Source organism: Drosophila nasuta, chromosome 3 (assembly GCF_023558535.2).
Source record: "Drosophila nasuta strain 15112-1781.00 chromosome 3, ASM2355853v1, whole genome shotgun sequence".
In the NCBI taxonomy this organism is placed as follows: domain Eukaryota; kingdom Metazoa; phylum Arthropoda; class Insecta; order Diptera; family Drosophilidae; genus Drosophila; species Drosophila nasuta.
Window position 1 is genome coordinate 45,156,135 of NC_083457.1, and position 16,980 is coordinate 45,173,114.

General features: G+C 44.2%; 4 protein-coding genes across 14 annotated transcripts in view; 1 reads left to right on the forward strand and 3 right to left on the reverse strand.

Moving 5' to 3' along the window:
• Positions 1-1,702, reverse strand: part of LOC132789426 (formin-binding protein 1-like) — a 39,559-nt gene extending 37,857 nt beyond the window's left edge. For 2 of the 10 annotated variants that reach the window (XM_060797438.1, XM_060797434.1), the window contains exon 1: positions 998-1,702. In XM_060797438.1, coding sequence (XP_060653421.1) covers positions 998-1,021 — 24 coding nt within the window. In that variant the 5' untranslated portion in view covers positions 1,022-1,702. The remainder of the gene's footprint in view (positions 1-997) is intronic. The other 8 variants (XM_060797440.1, XM_060797439.1, XM_060797441.1 and 5 more) reach the window with 6 other exon arrangements.
• Positions 1,703-2,549: 847 nt separating this feature from the next.
• Positions 2,550-12,664, reverse strand: LOC132788357 (activated Cdc42 kinase Ack). Of its 2 annotated transcripts, none has more exons than XM_060795718.1 (3): positions 11,623-12,664; positions 6,233-7,390; positions 2,550-5,080 (listed from the first exon to the last, which is right to left on the reverse strand). In XM_060795718.1, exons 2-3 carry the CDS (start codon positions 7,366-7,368, stop codon positions 2,998-3,000), a joined length of 3,219 nt encoding a protein of 1,072 aa, XP_060651701.1. In that variant the 5' UTR covers positions 7,369-7,390; positions 11,623-12,664; the 3' UTR covers positions 2,550-2,997. The 2 variants fall into 2 exon arrangements, with proteins under 2 accessions (XP_060651701.1, XP_060651702.1); XM_060795719.1 differs by lacking the exon at positions 11,623-12,664 and adding an exon at positions 7,466-7,577.
• Positions 8,258-10,009, reverse strand: LOC132790389 (serine/threonine-protein phosphatase 4 catalytic subunit-like). Its single transcript, XM_060798888.1, is given in 3 exon segments — positions 8,258-8,957; positions 8,959-9,611; positions 9,613-10,009. Coding segments are annotated over 3 exon segments (921 nt in total). The 5' UTR covers positions 9,847-10,009; the 3' UTR covers positions 8,258-8,923.
• A 308-nt stretch (positions 12,665-12,972) lies between the features above and the next one.
• On the forward strand, positions 12,973-16,650 carry LOC132788356 (uncharacterized protein F23B12.7). Its single transcript, XM_060795717.1, has 5 exons — positions 12,973-13,543; positions 13,621-13,735; positions 13,802-15,373; positions 15,433-16,287; positions 16,347-16,650. The coding sequence occupies exons 1-5, from the start codon at positions 13,073-13,075 to the stop codon at positions 16,586-16,588; spliced, it is 3,255 nt and encodes a 1,084-aa protein (XP_060651700.1). The 5' UTR covers positions 12,973-13,072; the 3' UTR covers positions 16,589-16,650.
• Positions 16,651-16,980: the final 330 nt, after the last annotated feature.

The window sequence follows — 16,980 nt, forward strand, 5'->3', positions numbered from 1 at the left end:
AAATTTGGTCACATTTGCAAGCTTAAAGCTCTGCATACAACTATCAAAATCCGGCAACAGCGAACTGAGGACAAAAAAAAGGCTAAATGCCAGGCTAATAGATGGTTGGCTCTGTCTAGACATGCAATTTTATCCTGAGAGCAGAAGCTGCTGCGGAAGCAAGTTTGCAAATGCCGCAGACACAGACAGTCACACCTACACACACACAGCAAGAACCACGCACAGAGGCACACACAGACAAACTCATAGAAAGAGTGAGTTTGAGGGTGTGCTGACAAAACTACCCCCGAAATCGAATTGAAATTGAAAAACGAATAAAAATCACATTGAACGCAAACGCAAAAAAAAAAAACTAAGCACTAAAATCCGCAAAAACGACACTACTCTCCCCACTCCACATCCCCGCCCCCTTACCAGCTTTGTCAAACAGCTGAAACAGCAAAATTGCAAGCATGGCGCGTGGGTTGAAGAGGGAGCGAGAGAGGGTGAGAGCGAAAGCAGGGATCAGGTAAAACGCCAATTTCGGGCGTGTCGCCGGCAGCAACTGAAAACAGCTGCGACAGGAGGCTATGAAAAAGCAGTTTAAAATATACATAAAGTTTGCCGCTTGCCGCTGAAACGCTCCAAAAATGTAGAATACAACAACAACTCGCGCAAAGCCACAACGAGAACGACAACAACAACAACAAAAGGAATTCAACGCGCTTGAGGCAATTTACATAAAACACGCAAAACCTGTTTTTGGTATTTTTTTTTCTTTTCGTTTTTGATGTTCTGTGTTGGTCAAATGGAGACACATACGAGAGAGAGCGAAACAGCGAGAGACGTTTTAGTACAATAAGAAGAAGAAAACGTTATAACACGCTTGCACTTTAAGCAGCAAAGACAAGAAGAAGAGCGGTTTCATACCAACAGTAGCAAAACCAAAAAAACAAACGCAAAAGCAAAGTCAACAAATACAGAATGCAAAAGCAAATGCAAAAACAAAAACACTTACCCATAGATCCGTACCCCAACTCATTTTGTTGTTGGAGTTTTGCGCTGCTGCTGCTGCTGCGTTTTCTGACTCTGCCAGTTTCTGCTGCTGCGCTGGCTCTTCTTGATCCGTTTGCCACTGTTATCGTTGTTGTTGTTTCGTTTGGTTTGTTTGGTTGTTTGATTGTTGTTCATTAACGCAAGAGAAGCGGAACATGAAGCAAAACATAAGAACAAGAATTAAAACTGAGAATTTTTTGTACGTTTTTGTTTCGTTTGCGTTGTCGTTTCCCTTTTGCTTAATTGTCTATGTGTGTGTGTATAAACAACAAAAATAAAGAGAGCACAATTCCAATAGATGAGTTTACATCAAATAAACGCAGGTAAAATGCAGACGTGTCCAGGCGCAGCGACGCCAGCGTCGACAGCGGCAGCGGAATGGCAGGTAGACCGACAAAAATGCGTGTGATGGGGGAATGGAATGGGAACGGGGGGAGGGGTATGGCAGGGATACTCGCAATCACACGCAACAACATTAATAAATAAAACCGGCCAACTTCCAACTCATTTCGCTGTCGCGTCGCTGCTGACGTCAAGAAAATTTGTGTGCACTGGCATACGTTGCATTCGCGCGAACGAGATGGCTATATTGAGAGAGCGCGACTCCAGTGTTTGCGAGAGCGGGAGAGAGAGATAGAGAGCGAGGCTGCATTTCGTAATTGGAAGAGAGCGCGAAGCAAAGACAATTGGAATTTTTATTTTTTTTATAAGCAATCATTTATCTTTATGATGACTATCGATACATTAAAATAATAAAGACACACACAAACACGCGCGCACGTCTTTAATTGAATTTGCTATTAGTTTTAATTTTTGCTTTTGCCATTTAAATGCTCGTTGGCTGGCAAACAAACGAGCCAACAACAACAGCACTACAACCATGCGACGCCAGAGAGCAAATACAATAGGCAAATGTGCCTATTGTTGTTTTTACATAATTTCGCACACACACACGCACACACAGTCAAGCAGACACACTCGCACGCACGCACACAACAACGAACGTAGGCCGAGTGCACGCACTCTGCTTCTTCTACACTTCGTTGCTGTTTTTTTTCGTTTCTTTTCGCGCATCGAAATGGAAATTGGAAATGCAGCATTTGGCAATTCTCAATATTAAGTAGTATTATTAGTAAGCCGTTGTTCAAGTGTTGCACAATTTTATATGTATCGCAATGATATGCGGCTTGCACTTAGTATGCGTCATAATTTAGGCGACATTTGCACTCATACACACACACACGACCACAATTAATTGTTGTTTTTTTTGTTCGTGCGAAAACAAATTCAACGCGGACCATGCGTCGTTTTACCTTCGGCGATTCGTTTCAAACTGCAGCAAAGCAATCCAGTGTGACCGCACTGCGATTGTGAAAAAGCCAGTCAGTGTTGGTTAAAATACCAAACAACGATTAGTAACGATAAAAATCGTTAGGGCTGCAGCGCGAGACTCGCCGATAAATGTGTGCAAAATAAATCGAGCTGTTGCATTTCAAATAAAAAGCTCAATGCGAATTTTTGTAACAATTACCATATAATTTATTGATTTAATAACTAACTAAAATGTAGCCCTTTCGCAGGCATTTTAGAGCAGCCGTAGCCGTCGAGACTTTTTTGTTTTGTGTAAAATAGCGTGCAAATCATTTCACTTGCATTCCAACTAGTTTCCAGTATGCAATGCAATAACAATTACAAAAATTCATTTCAAATCGTTGCTCTTAAACTAAAACAAGGAAACATATATAAAAGATATACATCTATATATATATGTTATATATGTGAGTGTTTCTTGTGTGTGTGTGTGTGTTTGTTTGTATACAGTCGTTAATTGTTTACTGAAATTCAAGCATATGTTTGCCGAGTATTTTGCGAAAATAATTCGAGATATATCGCGACTTAAGTGAAATAAAATTACAAGACTAAAAGGTCAATACAATACTCCTGGCATGCAAAACTTAAAACCTAGCCCACTGTCGACTGCAGCAGCAGCTCAGCGGCGACATCAAGACTCCAACCACATTGCTGCAGCGCCTGTTCGCATTGTGCTCGTCCAGCGACGCCCAGACGACTCAACTGATCGATCTTGTAGTGCCGCAAGGCCAGCTGCACATCGCCACTCGCGGCACGCAAAGCATTGCGCACATCCTGCTCGACGGCAGAGCTGCCCAGTTCCTGCAACAGCTGCTGCAGCTTCTCCTGCTCCCGCTGCGCATCCGCAGGCACCGGAGCATACAGCTGATGGGCGCCCTCCAGCTGCTGTTGTTGCTGCTGACGCATCTTGTCCAGTCGCCGCTGGATTTGCTGTGCCGAAAGCGGCGGCGGTGCCAACGGAGCTGGACGATGTGGCCGCAAGTAATCGTCGAGCGTGACTTCGTCGTAGATGGCACCATTGCCATTGGGCACCTGGCCATAGTAGGTGGAACCCGCTGTGCTGGCGGCCACTGCATCATAGCGTTCCACGCTACCATAGATCGAGGCAGCGGAGGCGTAGACACTGTTGTTACTGGGAGGCGATGCGACCACACGATTCGAGATGGCCACAAAGGAGTGATGTGTCTCCGCCGCTGGCAACGCTTGCTGCTGATGATTTTGATAGATCTGCTCGTTGGCAGCCGTCTCCTGCGGCGGTTGGGCATAGTACTCGGAAGGCGCTGCCACACGTTCATACCAAATGCGATTCACCAGCGATTGTGTGGACGCCACGCCAGATTGCTCCACATTGTTCTGCTTGGGCGTGGGCGACACTTCGCTGGCATTTGAGAGCGGACTCGAGTGATTCGACTGGCCATCGGCATTCTTCAGTGGCGTCAGATTCTGCTTGTAGACAATCTCCTTGTTGGCATACATGCCGGACGTGTTGCGTTGATAATCCTGCTGCGCCTTGCTGCTGCTGCTGCCGCTGTACATGTCCTTCTCCAGCTCGGCTATGAACGATTTGTCCAGCAGCATGCTGTCCGACTGTGGCTGTGATTGCGAATGCTGTTCCATAGTTGGCTGCGTTGCCTCCAGCGAGAGATTGCTGAGATTAAACTGCATGGCAGCGGACTCCAAGGCGGGAATATTCTCCTTGTTGGCGTTACCAAAGAGACTTTTGCGCACCGACGGACTGCTGTAGAGCGGAGCAGGAGCAGGCGGAGCAGCAGCTGCTTCGTTGCCCGCTGCCAACGTATTCGAATAGAGCATCAGCGCATTCGATGGCGATTCCATGTGACTGGTGTCGAAGGGATCTCGATTAGGCTCCCGCTTCTGGGCAAACTCCATCGTGTTGGAGTAGGTGGGCGGCATTTGATACGGCGGCGGCTGCAGACGAGCGGGCGACGTCTCCTCCTGACGCACAAAGTCAAACTGCGGCTGCTCATTGAAATAGGTTGGCGTATTCGGACCCGAGGACGCATAAGTCACTCCGCCAGCTCCCACATCCGTGGGCACATCGATGGGTGCATCCAGCAGACAGAAGGAACTGTCCAGCTGCAGCGACGAACTGTCGCCAGCTGTTGTTGCCATCGCCATGGGACGCAGCTCCGGCGAGATGTCAATGAGTATGCCCTCCTGTTGTTGCTGTTGCGGTGGCGGCGGACGCTGTGGACCAGTTGCTCCCGATGCCACGCGCTGCTTCACCGCATTGCGACGCTGCAGTCCAGCGGCCTCATTCACCAGCTTGTTGTAGGCAAACTGTTTGCTCGAATTGTTCTTCGATTCCTTGGCATGCGCCGCCGTCTTGGACGCCGACAAGCTCACGCATTTCCGCTGCCTCTCATCGCCATTGGCCAACGCCGCTGTGGCGCCTCCTGCTCCGCCCCAGCAGAAGCCAAACTGTGCTCCGTTGCTGCGCAGTGGCACATCGTTGAGACGACGCTGCTCGAGGAGACCTCGTGGGAAGACGCCAATGTCGTAGGTGCGTTGATTCTGTCCCTTGATCAGCTTCAGCTCGGAGCGGCCATCGATGATGGCAATCGTATCGCCCGCCTCGATCTGGAGTCCCTTGGCATCGTGGTAGCTACGTGAGGCACGCAGCACGGGAGGCGACATGCTCGCCAAGTATTCCCTGTAAAGATGAGAGAAGCATTAGCAATTGCAGTAAACAAATAAGTGAGAAAGCTACATTCGTGTGTGCTCGACTGTGAGATACTCGCTAAGCATTTTGAATAAGGTTTTAAAAATACTAAACAAAAGTATTTCTTTAATAACTTGGACTATTTTTATCGTAGCCAAATCATTAATACTATAGTTATTATCGTATGTACCGATAATCGGAACTCTAGCTTTAAAATTACGCTTGTTATTCGATATTCGAAGATAGAAATAGGCGTGGCAAAAACTTGAAACAAACTTTACCTGCATCTCTTATAGTTTCTAGGACGGAAAGACAGACAGACGGACGGACATGGCTATATCGTCTCGACTGTTGATGCTAATCAAGAATATATATACTTTATGGGGTCGGAGATGCCTGCACATTTTCTGCCGCCACAAAGTTATAATAATTGAGTATGCTTCACTGAGATAATTAAGATAACAGAACAATTTAAATAAATAAAAAGTCAGCATTCAAGTGAGCAAACTTTCCTTGGATGCGAAACCCACATTTCGGTTACAATGTATCATAAAAAATCGCTTAATACATTCCTAAATTTAAATTTAATTTCTATTACTTTTCTTTAAGTATGTTTCACTAATAAAAATGCTTTAGTCATAGATTGCAATTAAAGTTAGAAACTTAAAATACCACTGTAGTTTTAAACCACAGTACTGTAGCTCCATTTAGGGAAATATAGAATTGAAGTTTAATGTTTGTTGCAAAAATAATTGGAGATTGTAACATTGCAAGTACTTATTAAGTTGACAATATATTTAAAAAAATATATAAATTTTATTCTTCTAAGTTGTTGTAAAGTAGGTATTTATGCTACACCCATGAGGGAAACTCCCCATTTTAAATGCATTTTCTATTATTTTAATGAGTTGTGTCGTTCGAATTCTAACTCAACTTTCAGTATATATTTTATTAATATTCTTTATGCTAAAATGTGTGGACGTGGGCGTGGCGCAATCTTAAAACCAGATAGAACTACGTAAAATATACAAGAATGTTGTTGCCAAATTTAATAGTTCTAGCTCTTATAGTTCCAGAGAACGTTTACATCAAACAGATGGACGGACAGAAAGACAGACATAACAATAAAGGATTGTAACTCACTTGAGAGCTGCCATAGTGGGTCGCTCGGCCGGCGTTTTGTCCCAGCACTGCAGCATCATGGCGTAGACATCAGGTGGACAGGCGTCTGGTTGATGCAGACGCTCGCCCTCGCGATCAATCTTGCGCAAGATCTGCGATCCATTCAAACCCACCCAGGGATCCTCGCCGAAGCTAAACATCTCCCAGAGCGTGACGCCAAACATCCAAGTGTCCGAGGCGTGTGAGAATTGACGAAAACGCAGCGATTCGGGTGCACACCAAGGGAATGGAACTTTCTTGTGCTCGGACATGACATAGCAATCATCCTCCTGGGGCAGAGCACGCATCAAACCAAAGTCACCAATCTTAATCTTATTGGCCGCCGTCAGCAGAACATTGCGACACGCAAGATCACGATGAAGGAAACGCTTCTGTTCGAGGTACGCCATGCCGGTGACGATCTGCACGGACCAGTTCCATATGTGGGTGAGCGAGGTGTGGCGACACTGTTTGCGGAGTGTATCCAACAAGGAGCCTCGCTCCGCCAGCTCGGTGATCATCATCATGGGCTGCGACAGCACAACGCCATAGAGACGCACCAGATTCGAATGATCCAGAGCGTGCATGGCCTGAACCTCGCGAAAGAAGTCATCAATGATCCCGGGTTGCGTGAGATTATCCGACTTGAGCACCTTGACAGCCACGGGCAACACTTTGCCCGCCGGCGAGGCGCTCCATTCGCCGCGACGCACCACGCCAAAGGAGCCATCGCCCAGCTTGAGACCCAGCGTGATGTCCTTCTCGTGGATGAGGCAAGTGAGTGCTCCCGGCTGTGTTTGTTGCTGCTGCTGTTGCTGCTGGGATTGCTTCTTCGATGAGGGCTGCTTGCCGCCACCAATTAGCTTGGAGAGTATATTCTTTCGCCATTGATGCGCCTTCTTCTTGCGCACCGCCTCCATGAGGCGACGTATCGCCGGCTTGCCCAATCCACAGCGTTCCAGGTCATCGGGCAGCACGTAGTCAAAGTGCGCAAGTCGCGTCACTTGGAGATCGTCGCGAATGCGCTCGAGGAACTGCTCCAACTGCACCTCGCGCAGCAAATCCTCCAGCCAGGCGGTCTCGCTCTGACCTCCATCCCCGCCAGCTGGTGAACCCATCTCTTGTCTATGCGTTTACCAACTGCAAGTGAAAGCAAAAGAGTTTATTCATTTGGTTGTGGAATTGCAAATTGTGTTAGTCATTGATCGTTGTCACCTCTGGAGTTTAGAATGTGAAGCCCTATCGATAAGATTAAACTATATTTAATTGATAACGTGTGTAACTAAATATAATTGATTGTCATGTATATTTGTGTCGAACTAAAAAAGCTAGCTGAAGTTTACATTTTTTATCATAACAACATTTATGGATCATAGGTAAAGAGACAAGATCTTATGTTATCTTAACTCCTATTTTCTACGGAGAAATTAAATATCTTAAGAAATCGTAAATCGATAAATTTCTCCCTTACCGTGAAATGCATTAAAACACTTGAGAGCTATCATAAGTTATTTCCATAGGTACCACTAAGTGTTGACCATGATATCGATATATTTTCTTATTACTATCGATAGTATGTTTTCAGTACGTTTTGCATCATTACCCAGTAACAATACACCAAACACAAGATCGTCATTTATCAACAAGACATACATATGTGATCTTTATATAGTTGTTAGTGAATTATAGTTCAAGAAATTACAATACGATTTATGTCCACATTACTATCGATAATTAAGCAAATCACATTAGAATTACTTGTGCAACAACTCCAATTTCCCAGTTTAGCAAAGACTGTTTTCATAACTTCAGTTTAAAGAAGAAAACAAGAGAGCACAGAAAAATTCTTGATCTTTAGACTTGAGTCATACTATTTACTATTGCTAAGATGCATAAACAATTACCGATTAACTGTGCATCGATAACCGTTTCAGACAAAAGTGTTCAACGGCTGCATAAAAGCGAGTTTACTTTGTAGCCAGCTATTAAAGCCATAATTACAGCGACTGAAAAGCGTTCATGATTTTAATTTTAATATTTCCCCTTTCCAGCATCATTAAATCGTTATGCAATAATTCAATTTTATTAATTGTTAAACTTCACAATAAATCGTCATATTCAGCTGAGCTTTCTTAAATACTAAATTTACTTAAAACATATTTTATTGACATTCAGCAGTTTCTTACAACTACATTATCATATTAATATTTCATTAATTGTTAAACTTAATAATAAATCGCCATATTCAGCTTAGCTTTCTTAAATACTAAATTTACTTAATACATTATGTTTGATTGACTTTCAGCAGTTGCTTTCATATTGACAGTTATTAAAATGTAAGTATTATAGTTCAGTTGTTGGTGAACATTGCTTTATCGCGTATGACATCAGCATATATATTTGTCAACGTCACATTTATAATAATTAGTAATACAACAATAGAACTGCGATATAACAAGTATTCTGACTGCATAACGATAAGAGGCAGTTGAAGACAGATATGTAATAGATATTTGTTAAAGCAAGTAAGGGAAAAATTCTATCGGAATTCCCTGATTATTTCCTAATGCATAATCTGAAGTGAATTTCGGTACACAGTTGTGTTATTGAAGACTTAAGATTAAGTTAAGAGACTGCCATTTAAATTCCTTCTTAAGGTGTCATTTCTCCTCATTATAGAAAATATTTGGGCGGCGGTTTTTTTGCTTAATGTAAATTCCTTCATTTCGGGCGAATCAAAGATGACAAAATCACGTTGCAAGTTCTCGTTGAGAGCGAGAATAGCTGCCACATTGCCACAGCGATAACAATAGTTAGGTGCCGACCAAACTGTCAACAGTTGTCGATTAAAATGAAACTTGTAGCCCTCCATGACCAGTTGATGGGCACGGCAGATGATGTTAATGTTGTTGGTGTAATTGAACTTGTCGACAACATCACTGCCAAAGAGAAAGCCAGCACCACGAGGCGAAACCTTCCAGCCAATCTGATCCTCGGGATCACTCCATAGCAGATCACACATGGGACCAAAATGGGGCACCTCCTGTTTGCGATCAATTGTTCTGATTTCGTCCAAACTATTGATTGAGGGCGATAGACCGCCGTGTACACAAAATACCTCGTTATCGATAATGGCCGATAGACTGAAGTAGTCGGCAATGTCCATGCAATATCTCCAGACATTGCCATTCCCATATTTCGAAAAACACTCATCGTAGAAGCCATAGGTCCGAGTCACTTGACGCGACTCGTGATTGCCGCGTATCAACCAAATGCGATCCGGATAACGTACCTTGAGAGCGATCAGCAGCAGAAAGGTTTCCACGCTGTAGAAGCCACGATCCACCAAGTCGCCCAAAAAAGAGATAGTTCTTGTCGGGCACTTGGCCGCCAATCTTAAACAGCTCCATCAGGTCATAAAACTGGCCGTGAATGTCGCCGCAAACAGTCACCGGAGGGTCGATGCGTTGCATGTTCGATTCCTCGATGAGCAACGAACGTGCCTTGCCGCACAGGAAGCGCACTTCATACTCGGGAATGATTTCACAACATTGCAGTTGCTCAATGAGAAGATCTAATCCGCCGTAATCTGACATCGTAAAACTACAATTAATCAGATTCTATTTCACAAGAGACGCAGGACTATTACGTTTTAACCTCGCTTTTTGCTAGAGATGATAGCTTTGATCGATAGTTTCGTTTGATCAACTATCACAACTTTCAGCTATCACGATAGTAACGAGTGCGTTTTGAATGGCGTATTTAATAGTATCGAATTTTTTAAGATAACTACTCTTATGGAGTTCATTTTTGTCAATCTCTATATACAATAAACACACTTGAGCTTTCATTTTTCAGTAAAGGTGCTTATTTGTTTACAAAATTCAGAGAATTATTTTTAAAATACGAGAAAAATAAACAAATTGCAAATGATCAATACCTTGATTGTGAACAAATGTTCAGGTATGATTCAGAGTAATAATAAAAATACAAATTCCTGAATATATTGCATTAAAAAATGTTGAATTCAATGCTTTGTACAATTGCAGAGTAAAGTACTATCATGATTTATCGATAAATGTTAACGCTTTGAAGAATGTCGATTTATAACTAAAAAGATGAATTATTAAAATATAAACTTAAAAACTAGCTAATTTCGAACATATTACTTTAAAAACAGTTGAATTATAAAAATTCAAATTAGAGTCTTTTTCTAATTTGTATGTCATAATATTTCACTATTGCGCTATTGTGATAGTATCAATGATTTGTTTTCAGAGATTTCGCAGTTGGGAATGCTCGCCATATTTGTCTGTGTTTGTCTTTTGGCTGTTTACTGTTGCTGGAGGGGGCTTCCCACGCTCACGCTCCGCTCGCAACAATTTGAGAAATGGTATTTGCATGCCGGTCACGTCGTTTGTGTTACCATTTTTTCGTTTTTGTTTCAGTTTTGCTTGGTTTCCAACTAAAAACTAAAAAACTATTCATTGTCTGCTTACTCAGTTCGAACATCTTCAAAGGGGGTTTTGCTTTGGGTGGGTTCGACTGGTTAACGAACTTGTTGCTACACTTCTCTGCCGCAGTCGCTGTCGCCGCCTGCGTCTTCTTCGTTTTGTTAGTGTTTGTTTTGCGATAAGCCGCGGTGAACTTGAACTCAAGAAGTGGACACAACACACACATTGTATGTATTTATCATTGAGGTACTTCATTAGCGAAAGTGCCGTATGCCATAAAACAAATTAAACGACGAATTAAAATTGCGGTTGCGTCGCTGCTTTATGATTATCAGCCACATTACGTCAGCTTGGAAACACAGTGACATCGCCGACGCTGACTGCGCTGCTCGCATGCAAGTGGGCCACGCAGAGGCGGCTATGCATGTTTTGTGCCGGTGTGTGTGTAATGAGAGAGACTTAAAGAATGTCAGAGAGCGCAACTGCAGCTGCACACTCGTGTGACGTCACAGTGCAACGATTCTTGGCGCGTGCTAAAAATTCTACTGAGATAAGCCATGTGCAAGGTGTGTAAAAGAGAGAGGAGATCTGATGCGTATTTTTAAAGCTTGAGTCAATATTAATGACAATGAGCAGCTTTTGCTGAAAGCTTCGACTAATAAAGTTAAATGCTTTACGGACAAAGCACTTGGCGAGCAATTACTCAGCCGGAAACAATTTTGTATGGCAAAGCGGATACTGGACCACAATATACCTCAAAGCGCAAAAGAGAGATAGAGGGGCAGATAAATGCTTGGCAACTTGAAACTAATCAGAATTTGATCAAAACCACCCTGATGACAAAGTTTGCGACATTTGTGAGAACAATAGACTTAAGCAAAATGCGCACAGTTGCGGCTATTCCCAGAGGACACTTACCCGTGTATTAGTATTTTATTGAGAACAACTGCAGACGTCGAATATATTTTGGTAGATTTGGGAACAGCTGCAGACGTAGATTTTGGGAACAGCTGCAGAAGTCACAGAAGCAGCGAAGCGTTGACGCTTCCGTTGCCGTTGTATTGTTGTTGTTGTTGCTGCTGCTGCTGGCTGCACTTTGCGAAACTTCCTGTCTTTTTGTGAACAGGTTGCAAGAAGATGGCAAATGAAACTCAATATGTGTGCACACTTCGTGGGACAGCAGCTGAAGGTGGCGACTGCGGTGGCAGCGACGCAAGGTGAAGGACGACGACGTCGTCGCTGTCTCGCTGCGTTTGCGTTTGTGTGCGTGAGTACGCGTGTATGTGTGCTGCTTTGTTTACACTCGCTGAAAGAGCAGCTGGCTTTGGATGATTTGCCAACATTGCTGAGCTGCTGCTGCTTCATGGAAATTGGCCATCATCACTGTCATAATGGCCGAGGTGCAGGAGGCAACCGCTTAATATTAATTTAGCCCCCACACACACACTCAGACACACTCGAACACACACTCACTCAATAATGCTCTTTCCCTACGTTGAAATTGCTATTTGCTGCTGTCGTCACAGTTTTTTGCACAAATTTTCCACGGCTTTGCCCCTTTTTCGTTGTAATTGTGCTGTTGCTGTTGAGAGTGTGTGCGTGCGAGCGTTTTTATTTTGTTACATATTCCTTCTCACATCTATTTTGTGTAATTTCGCATAAATTAAACAACTACAAAATTAACGTTTTTCTTGGAAATGCGCGCACGAAAGACAAGCAACTAAAAATTGAGGGGCGAATGCACGAAACGAAGCTTCACTTGTTGTTGTTGTAGTTGCACAAAGGTGCTCTTTATATTATGAAGCTTAAAGTCGAGTCACGTTCAAGCTTGTTTGTTGACCAGCAAGCTCACGAATAAAACGAAGCACCAGCGAGCGTTTAATAAAATTAAATTGCCTTGGCGAAAATACCGTGCGTCGCACTACCGCTAGCGTTTGTTGTTGTTGCACAAATACGAATAAAGGCAGCACTGTGTAACCGTTGCTTCAATTACCGAAAATCCCATTTTTAGTTCTAAAATATACTGCTCTAATGGTGGAGTAGTAATAAAAACATAAATTAAAGTTAGAAATATAATTTAAAACCCGAAATTTATAAAAAGTTGGATTGTAAATATAGAGAAATTATAAAGTTGATTTCAGCTAAGATTCAAAATATACCGTTATTGTAATAATACCATAACAATAAATTTAGTGATGGACACCACAACGATAGCACGCTTTCGGTATATTTTGCTCCACATTGCGTTCAACAAACTGTGTCGCCGATTCGAGGTAAATGTTAATTCGAACTGAACACACGTGCAGCGACTTTTGAATTTGTTACTCCAATATTTTAATGTTAAATCTGTTTGCAATTAACTAAAATCATGCCGGCAGCAGTGGCTACAGGTGTGCAAATCAACGGTCCATTGAAAAATAAAAAGATTGTGTTCAACGATGATGGTGAAGCACAAACAAAACCCATCAAAGCGAAGCACAACAAAAAAAATGAATTTCCAAAGCGGCCAAGAAATGATAATGCACCTGCGAAATCAAATGGACATGTCAAGAAGGCACAAAAGATTAAATTCGACGATGCCGACAATGAAGTGCAAGAGGTGCCACAGGCAGCGGTACCAAGTGGGAAGCACGATAAATTGGTGCTCGATGCTGCGGGCAACGTGAAGAAACCGCAGCGCATCAAGTTTGATGACGATGGTGGGGAGCAGCAGCAAGAGGAAGCAGCGGATGCTACTGACAGCGATGCAGAGGAGGAGGAGAGGGAGAAGACCAAGAAGCGCAACAAGTATCAGGCGCACACAGACGAAGACGATGCGCAGAAGAAATGGTATCATGTGGTGAGTTTCTAGAGAGGATTACTACTAGAGCTTAATCTCAAACGTCTTATGAATTTACATATTAAATCTTTTTATAGCACCCGGACTATCCTTGCAGTGACGAGCTGCTGGACATGAAGGAGAACGAGCAGCTGGAGCTGTTTAATCTCTGCAAGAATGCCTACGAATCGGAGAAGAGCACATATTACAAACGTGAGTTCAGCAGCAACATAAAATCTTTACCGCATTCACTCTAAGTTTGATTTTTCAATCCTCTAGGTAATCCCAGTGATGCCCGCTGGTTGCAAACAGCGCTGCACAAGGGCACAGCCAAGGATCGCGCTAATGCTGGCGCTCTGCTTGTCACCAGTAATCCGCTGGGCAATTTGGAGGCACTGACGACGCTCATTGGCTTCTGCAAGATCTCCAACAAGAGCAGCAACGATGTCATCTCCGTGCTAACGGATCTGTGGCAACAAGTTTTGTTGCCGCCACAGCGCAAATTGTTTTCGATCCACACACGTGGCGCCGACTGGAAGAAGGTGAAGAAAGAGGATTTGCACAAGGATCAGACACGTCGCATCTACGCCTACTGGTACTTTGAGAACGAACTGAAGGATCAATACCATGAGTACCTTAAGAATCTGATGCAGGGACTACAAACTGGTCAAGAGCACAACAAAACCGCTTCCATTGTGGCTTCGGCTAAACTTCTCGCTTATGCGCCGGAGAAGGAGCAAATGTTGCTCACCATGCTAATCAATAAGCTGGGCGATCCCATTGCCAAGATTGCGTCCAAGGCACTCCATCATCTGAGCGAGGTGGCACAACGTCATCCCAACATGTGCGGCGTCATTGTGGCCGAGGCAGAGAAGCTGCTCTTCCGTAACAACATCTCGGAGCGTGCCCAGCACTTTGCTCTGTGCTTCCTCTCGAGCATTGCGCCCTCGGGTCGTCCCGAAGTCTGCACCAAGCTCGTGAACATTTGCTTTGCGCTGTTCAAGGTGCTGGTGCAAAAGGGCGCCGTCAACAATCGCACCATGCAAGCGATTCTGCGCTGCCTGCAGAAAGCCATCACCGAAGCCCAACCTGCCAAGGGTAGCACCGAGTTGCTGACCAAGGAGATGCAGGATACCATCTATCGACTGGTGCATTTGGCGGATATTCGCGTCTCAGTGCAAACCCTGGGATTGCTGCTGCAGCTGATCACTGTAAAGACGGAGAAATCGGATCGTTTCTATAATGCTTTGTACATCAAGTTGCTCGATCTGAATCTGATCAACATTGGCACCAAGACAGCGAGTCAATTGCTGCACATTGTGCACCGTGCGGTGCACATTGATCAGCATGTGGCACGTGCGCAGGCGTTTGTGAAGCGTCTGCTGCAGATTGCGCTCTATGCGCCACCTCACATGGCCGCCGGTTGCTTGATTGTGCTGCACAAGCTGTTGCGCATGCGCAAGGAGTTGCACGGTGGACTGGGCGATGAGCAGCAGGCGGAGGATGCACAACAAGTGCTGCCCGTGGCAGCTGCTGCGGAACTGGACAAGTTTGGCAGCGATGGCGATGGCGAGGAGGTGTACAAGGATGTCAAGGAAGAGGACGAGGAGGGCGAGCAGAAGGAGAAAAAGGAGGAGGCAGCGGAGAAGAAGCCCAGTTCATGGCATCATGCCAGTCTGGCGGCAAATCAAGCAGATGCCAAGGTACGCAACATCGATGCCTGCAAATACGATCCGTATCATCGTGTGCCCGCCTTTGCTGGAGCCGGATACGCTTTGCGAAATGAGCTGCTGCTGCTGCGACAGCATTATCATCCCACCGTGCAGGTCTTTGCCGAGCAGATACTTCTAGGTAACCAAAGAAAACTTCGTTGTAGTCACCACTTAACCATCATTTCTTTCCCTCTTTAGAGAAACGCATTGATTACTATGGCGATCCACTGCGTGACTTTGGCTTGCCCCATTTCCTGGAGCGCTTCGCATTCAAGAATCCTAAGAAACTGGAGCATCAACCGGTGGCTGAAGGCGCCGCCAGTGCCGCCCACAAACGCTACACATCCTTTGGGGCACGTGGCAAACCTGTGCGTTCGCTGACCAAGCTCAACTGCACCGAGGATGAGTTGTTCATCTTCAACTATTTGGAGCAGAAGCGCAAGCAGGCAGAGCTTGTGGAGCAGAGCAAGAAGCATCCCAAGCTGGAGGAGACGGAAGAGGCAGACGAGGCGGCCGATGATGATGACTTGAAGGAGGGCGAAGTGAATGATGATGAGTTTGAGAGTTACTTGGACAATTTCTTTGGCAAGAAGGGAAAGCAAGACGGCGACGATGCAGAGGATGACGATGAGTTGAATTATCTGCAGGAATTAGGCGGCGAACTGCAAGCGGACAAGTCCAAGAAGAAGCAGAAAAGGAAGCAGTCAGAGGATGACATGGATGATGACGTTGAAGATGATTGGGCAGATGATGCTGGGGATATGGATGAGGATGATGATGAGGAAGACGAGGCGGAAATGTCTGGCGGCGAAGATCAGTCTGACGATGAGACGGGTTCCATTGATCTGGAACCTTTGGATGACGGTGAAGATGACGACGATGATGATGATGATGCGGGATCCATTGATTTGAATGAAGGCGATAGCGACTCAAGTGAGGCGCCCGAAAGTCCTGATGAAGAGGATGATGATGCGCCGCCCAAGTCGAAGAAATCTCGCAAGGATGCTGTTCTCAATGAGCGCGGCTTTGCGCAGAAACTGAAACAGAGCAACGGTGCGTATGGGTGATATTCTTAATTTAGTTTCATTTATATTAATCATGACTAATTGCAGATATGAGCTCGCTCTTTGCGGCAGCTGATGATTTCTCTAACCTCCTGGAGGAGACGGCCAAGACGAAGGGCCAAGGCACCAGCAATGCCGTCTTCAACAAGGATAAATCCTCCGATAAGCAGCTCAAGTGGGAGGAGAAGCGACGCTCGAACAGCAAAAATTACACTAGCAAAAAGTTTGGCAAGGGTGGCGGAGGAGGCAGAGGAGCTGGCGGCGGGAAGGGAAAGAAGCGCAAACATTAGGCGCAATGTTGATAACTTATAGAAATTACGAATTGTTTTAATGCAATAAAATTATACAAACACAAAATGAGCAAGACTTGTGACTAAGCGGAAAGAACTATATTGATAAAGTATTATGTATTATATTTCTTTCCAGTCTTGAAATATTGGAAATTTAGAATACGAATATATGGAGCGAACTGTACAAGTTGAAAGTTAAATTCATAATAATCAAACAGATTTTAAAGTTATACATATCAAAAGTAATGCAAAAATCTATACTATAAATTGTTTCTTTTCAATTCAGATTTTTTGTACCTTTTTTCTTACAAAAGATCATTGAACCATAATATTCCTACGCCAACTTCATATTTTTACCACAATTTAAAATTCTAATAACACTTTCTTTTCGT

Excerpts from the sequence above, each read along its gene's own strand:
- LOC132788357 (XM_060795718.1), bottom strand. The coding sequence starts at position 7,368 with ATGGGTTCACCAGCTGGCGGGGATGGAGGTCAGAGCGAGACCGCCTGG. Across the intron at positions 5,081-6,232 it reads CCCACTATGGCAGCTCTCAA|GGAATACTTGGCGAGCATGT; the intron begins GTGAGTTACAAT and ends TCATCTTTACAG.
- LOC132788356 (XM_060795717.1), top strand. The coding sequence starts at position 13,073 with ATGCCGGCAGCAGTGGCTACAGGTGTGCAAATCAACGGTCCATTGAAA. Across the intron at positions 13,544-13,620 it reads AGAAGAAATGGTATCATGTG|CACCCGGACTATCCTTGCAG; the intron begins GTGAGTTTCTAG and ends ATCTTTTTATAG. Across the intron at positions 15,374-15,432 it reads TGCCGAGCAGATACTTCTAG|AGAAACGCATTGATTACTAT; the intron begins GTAACCAAAGAA and ends TTCCCTCTTTAG.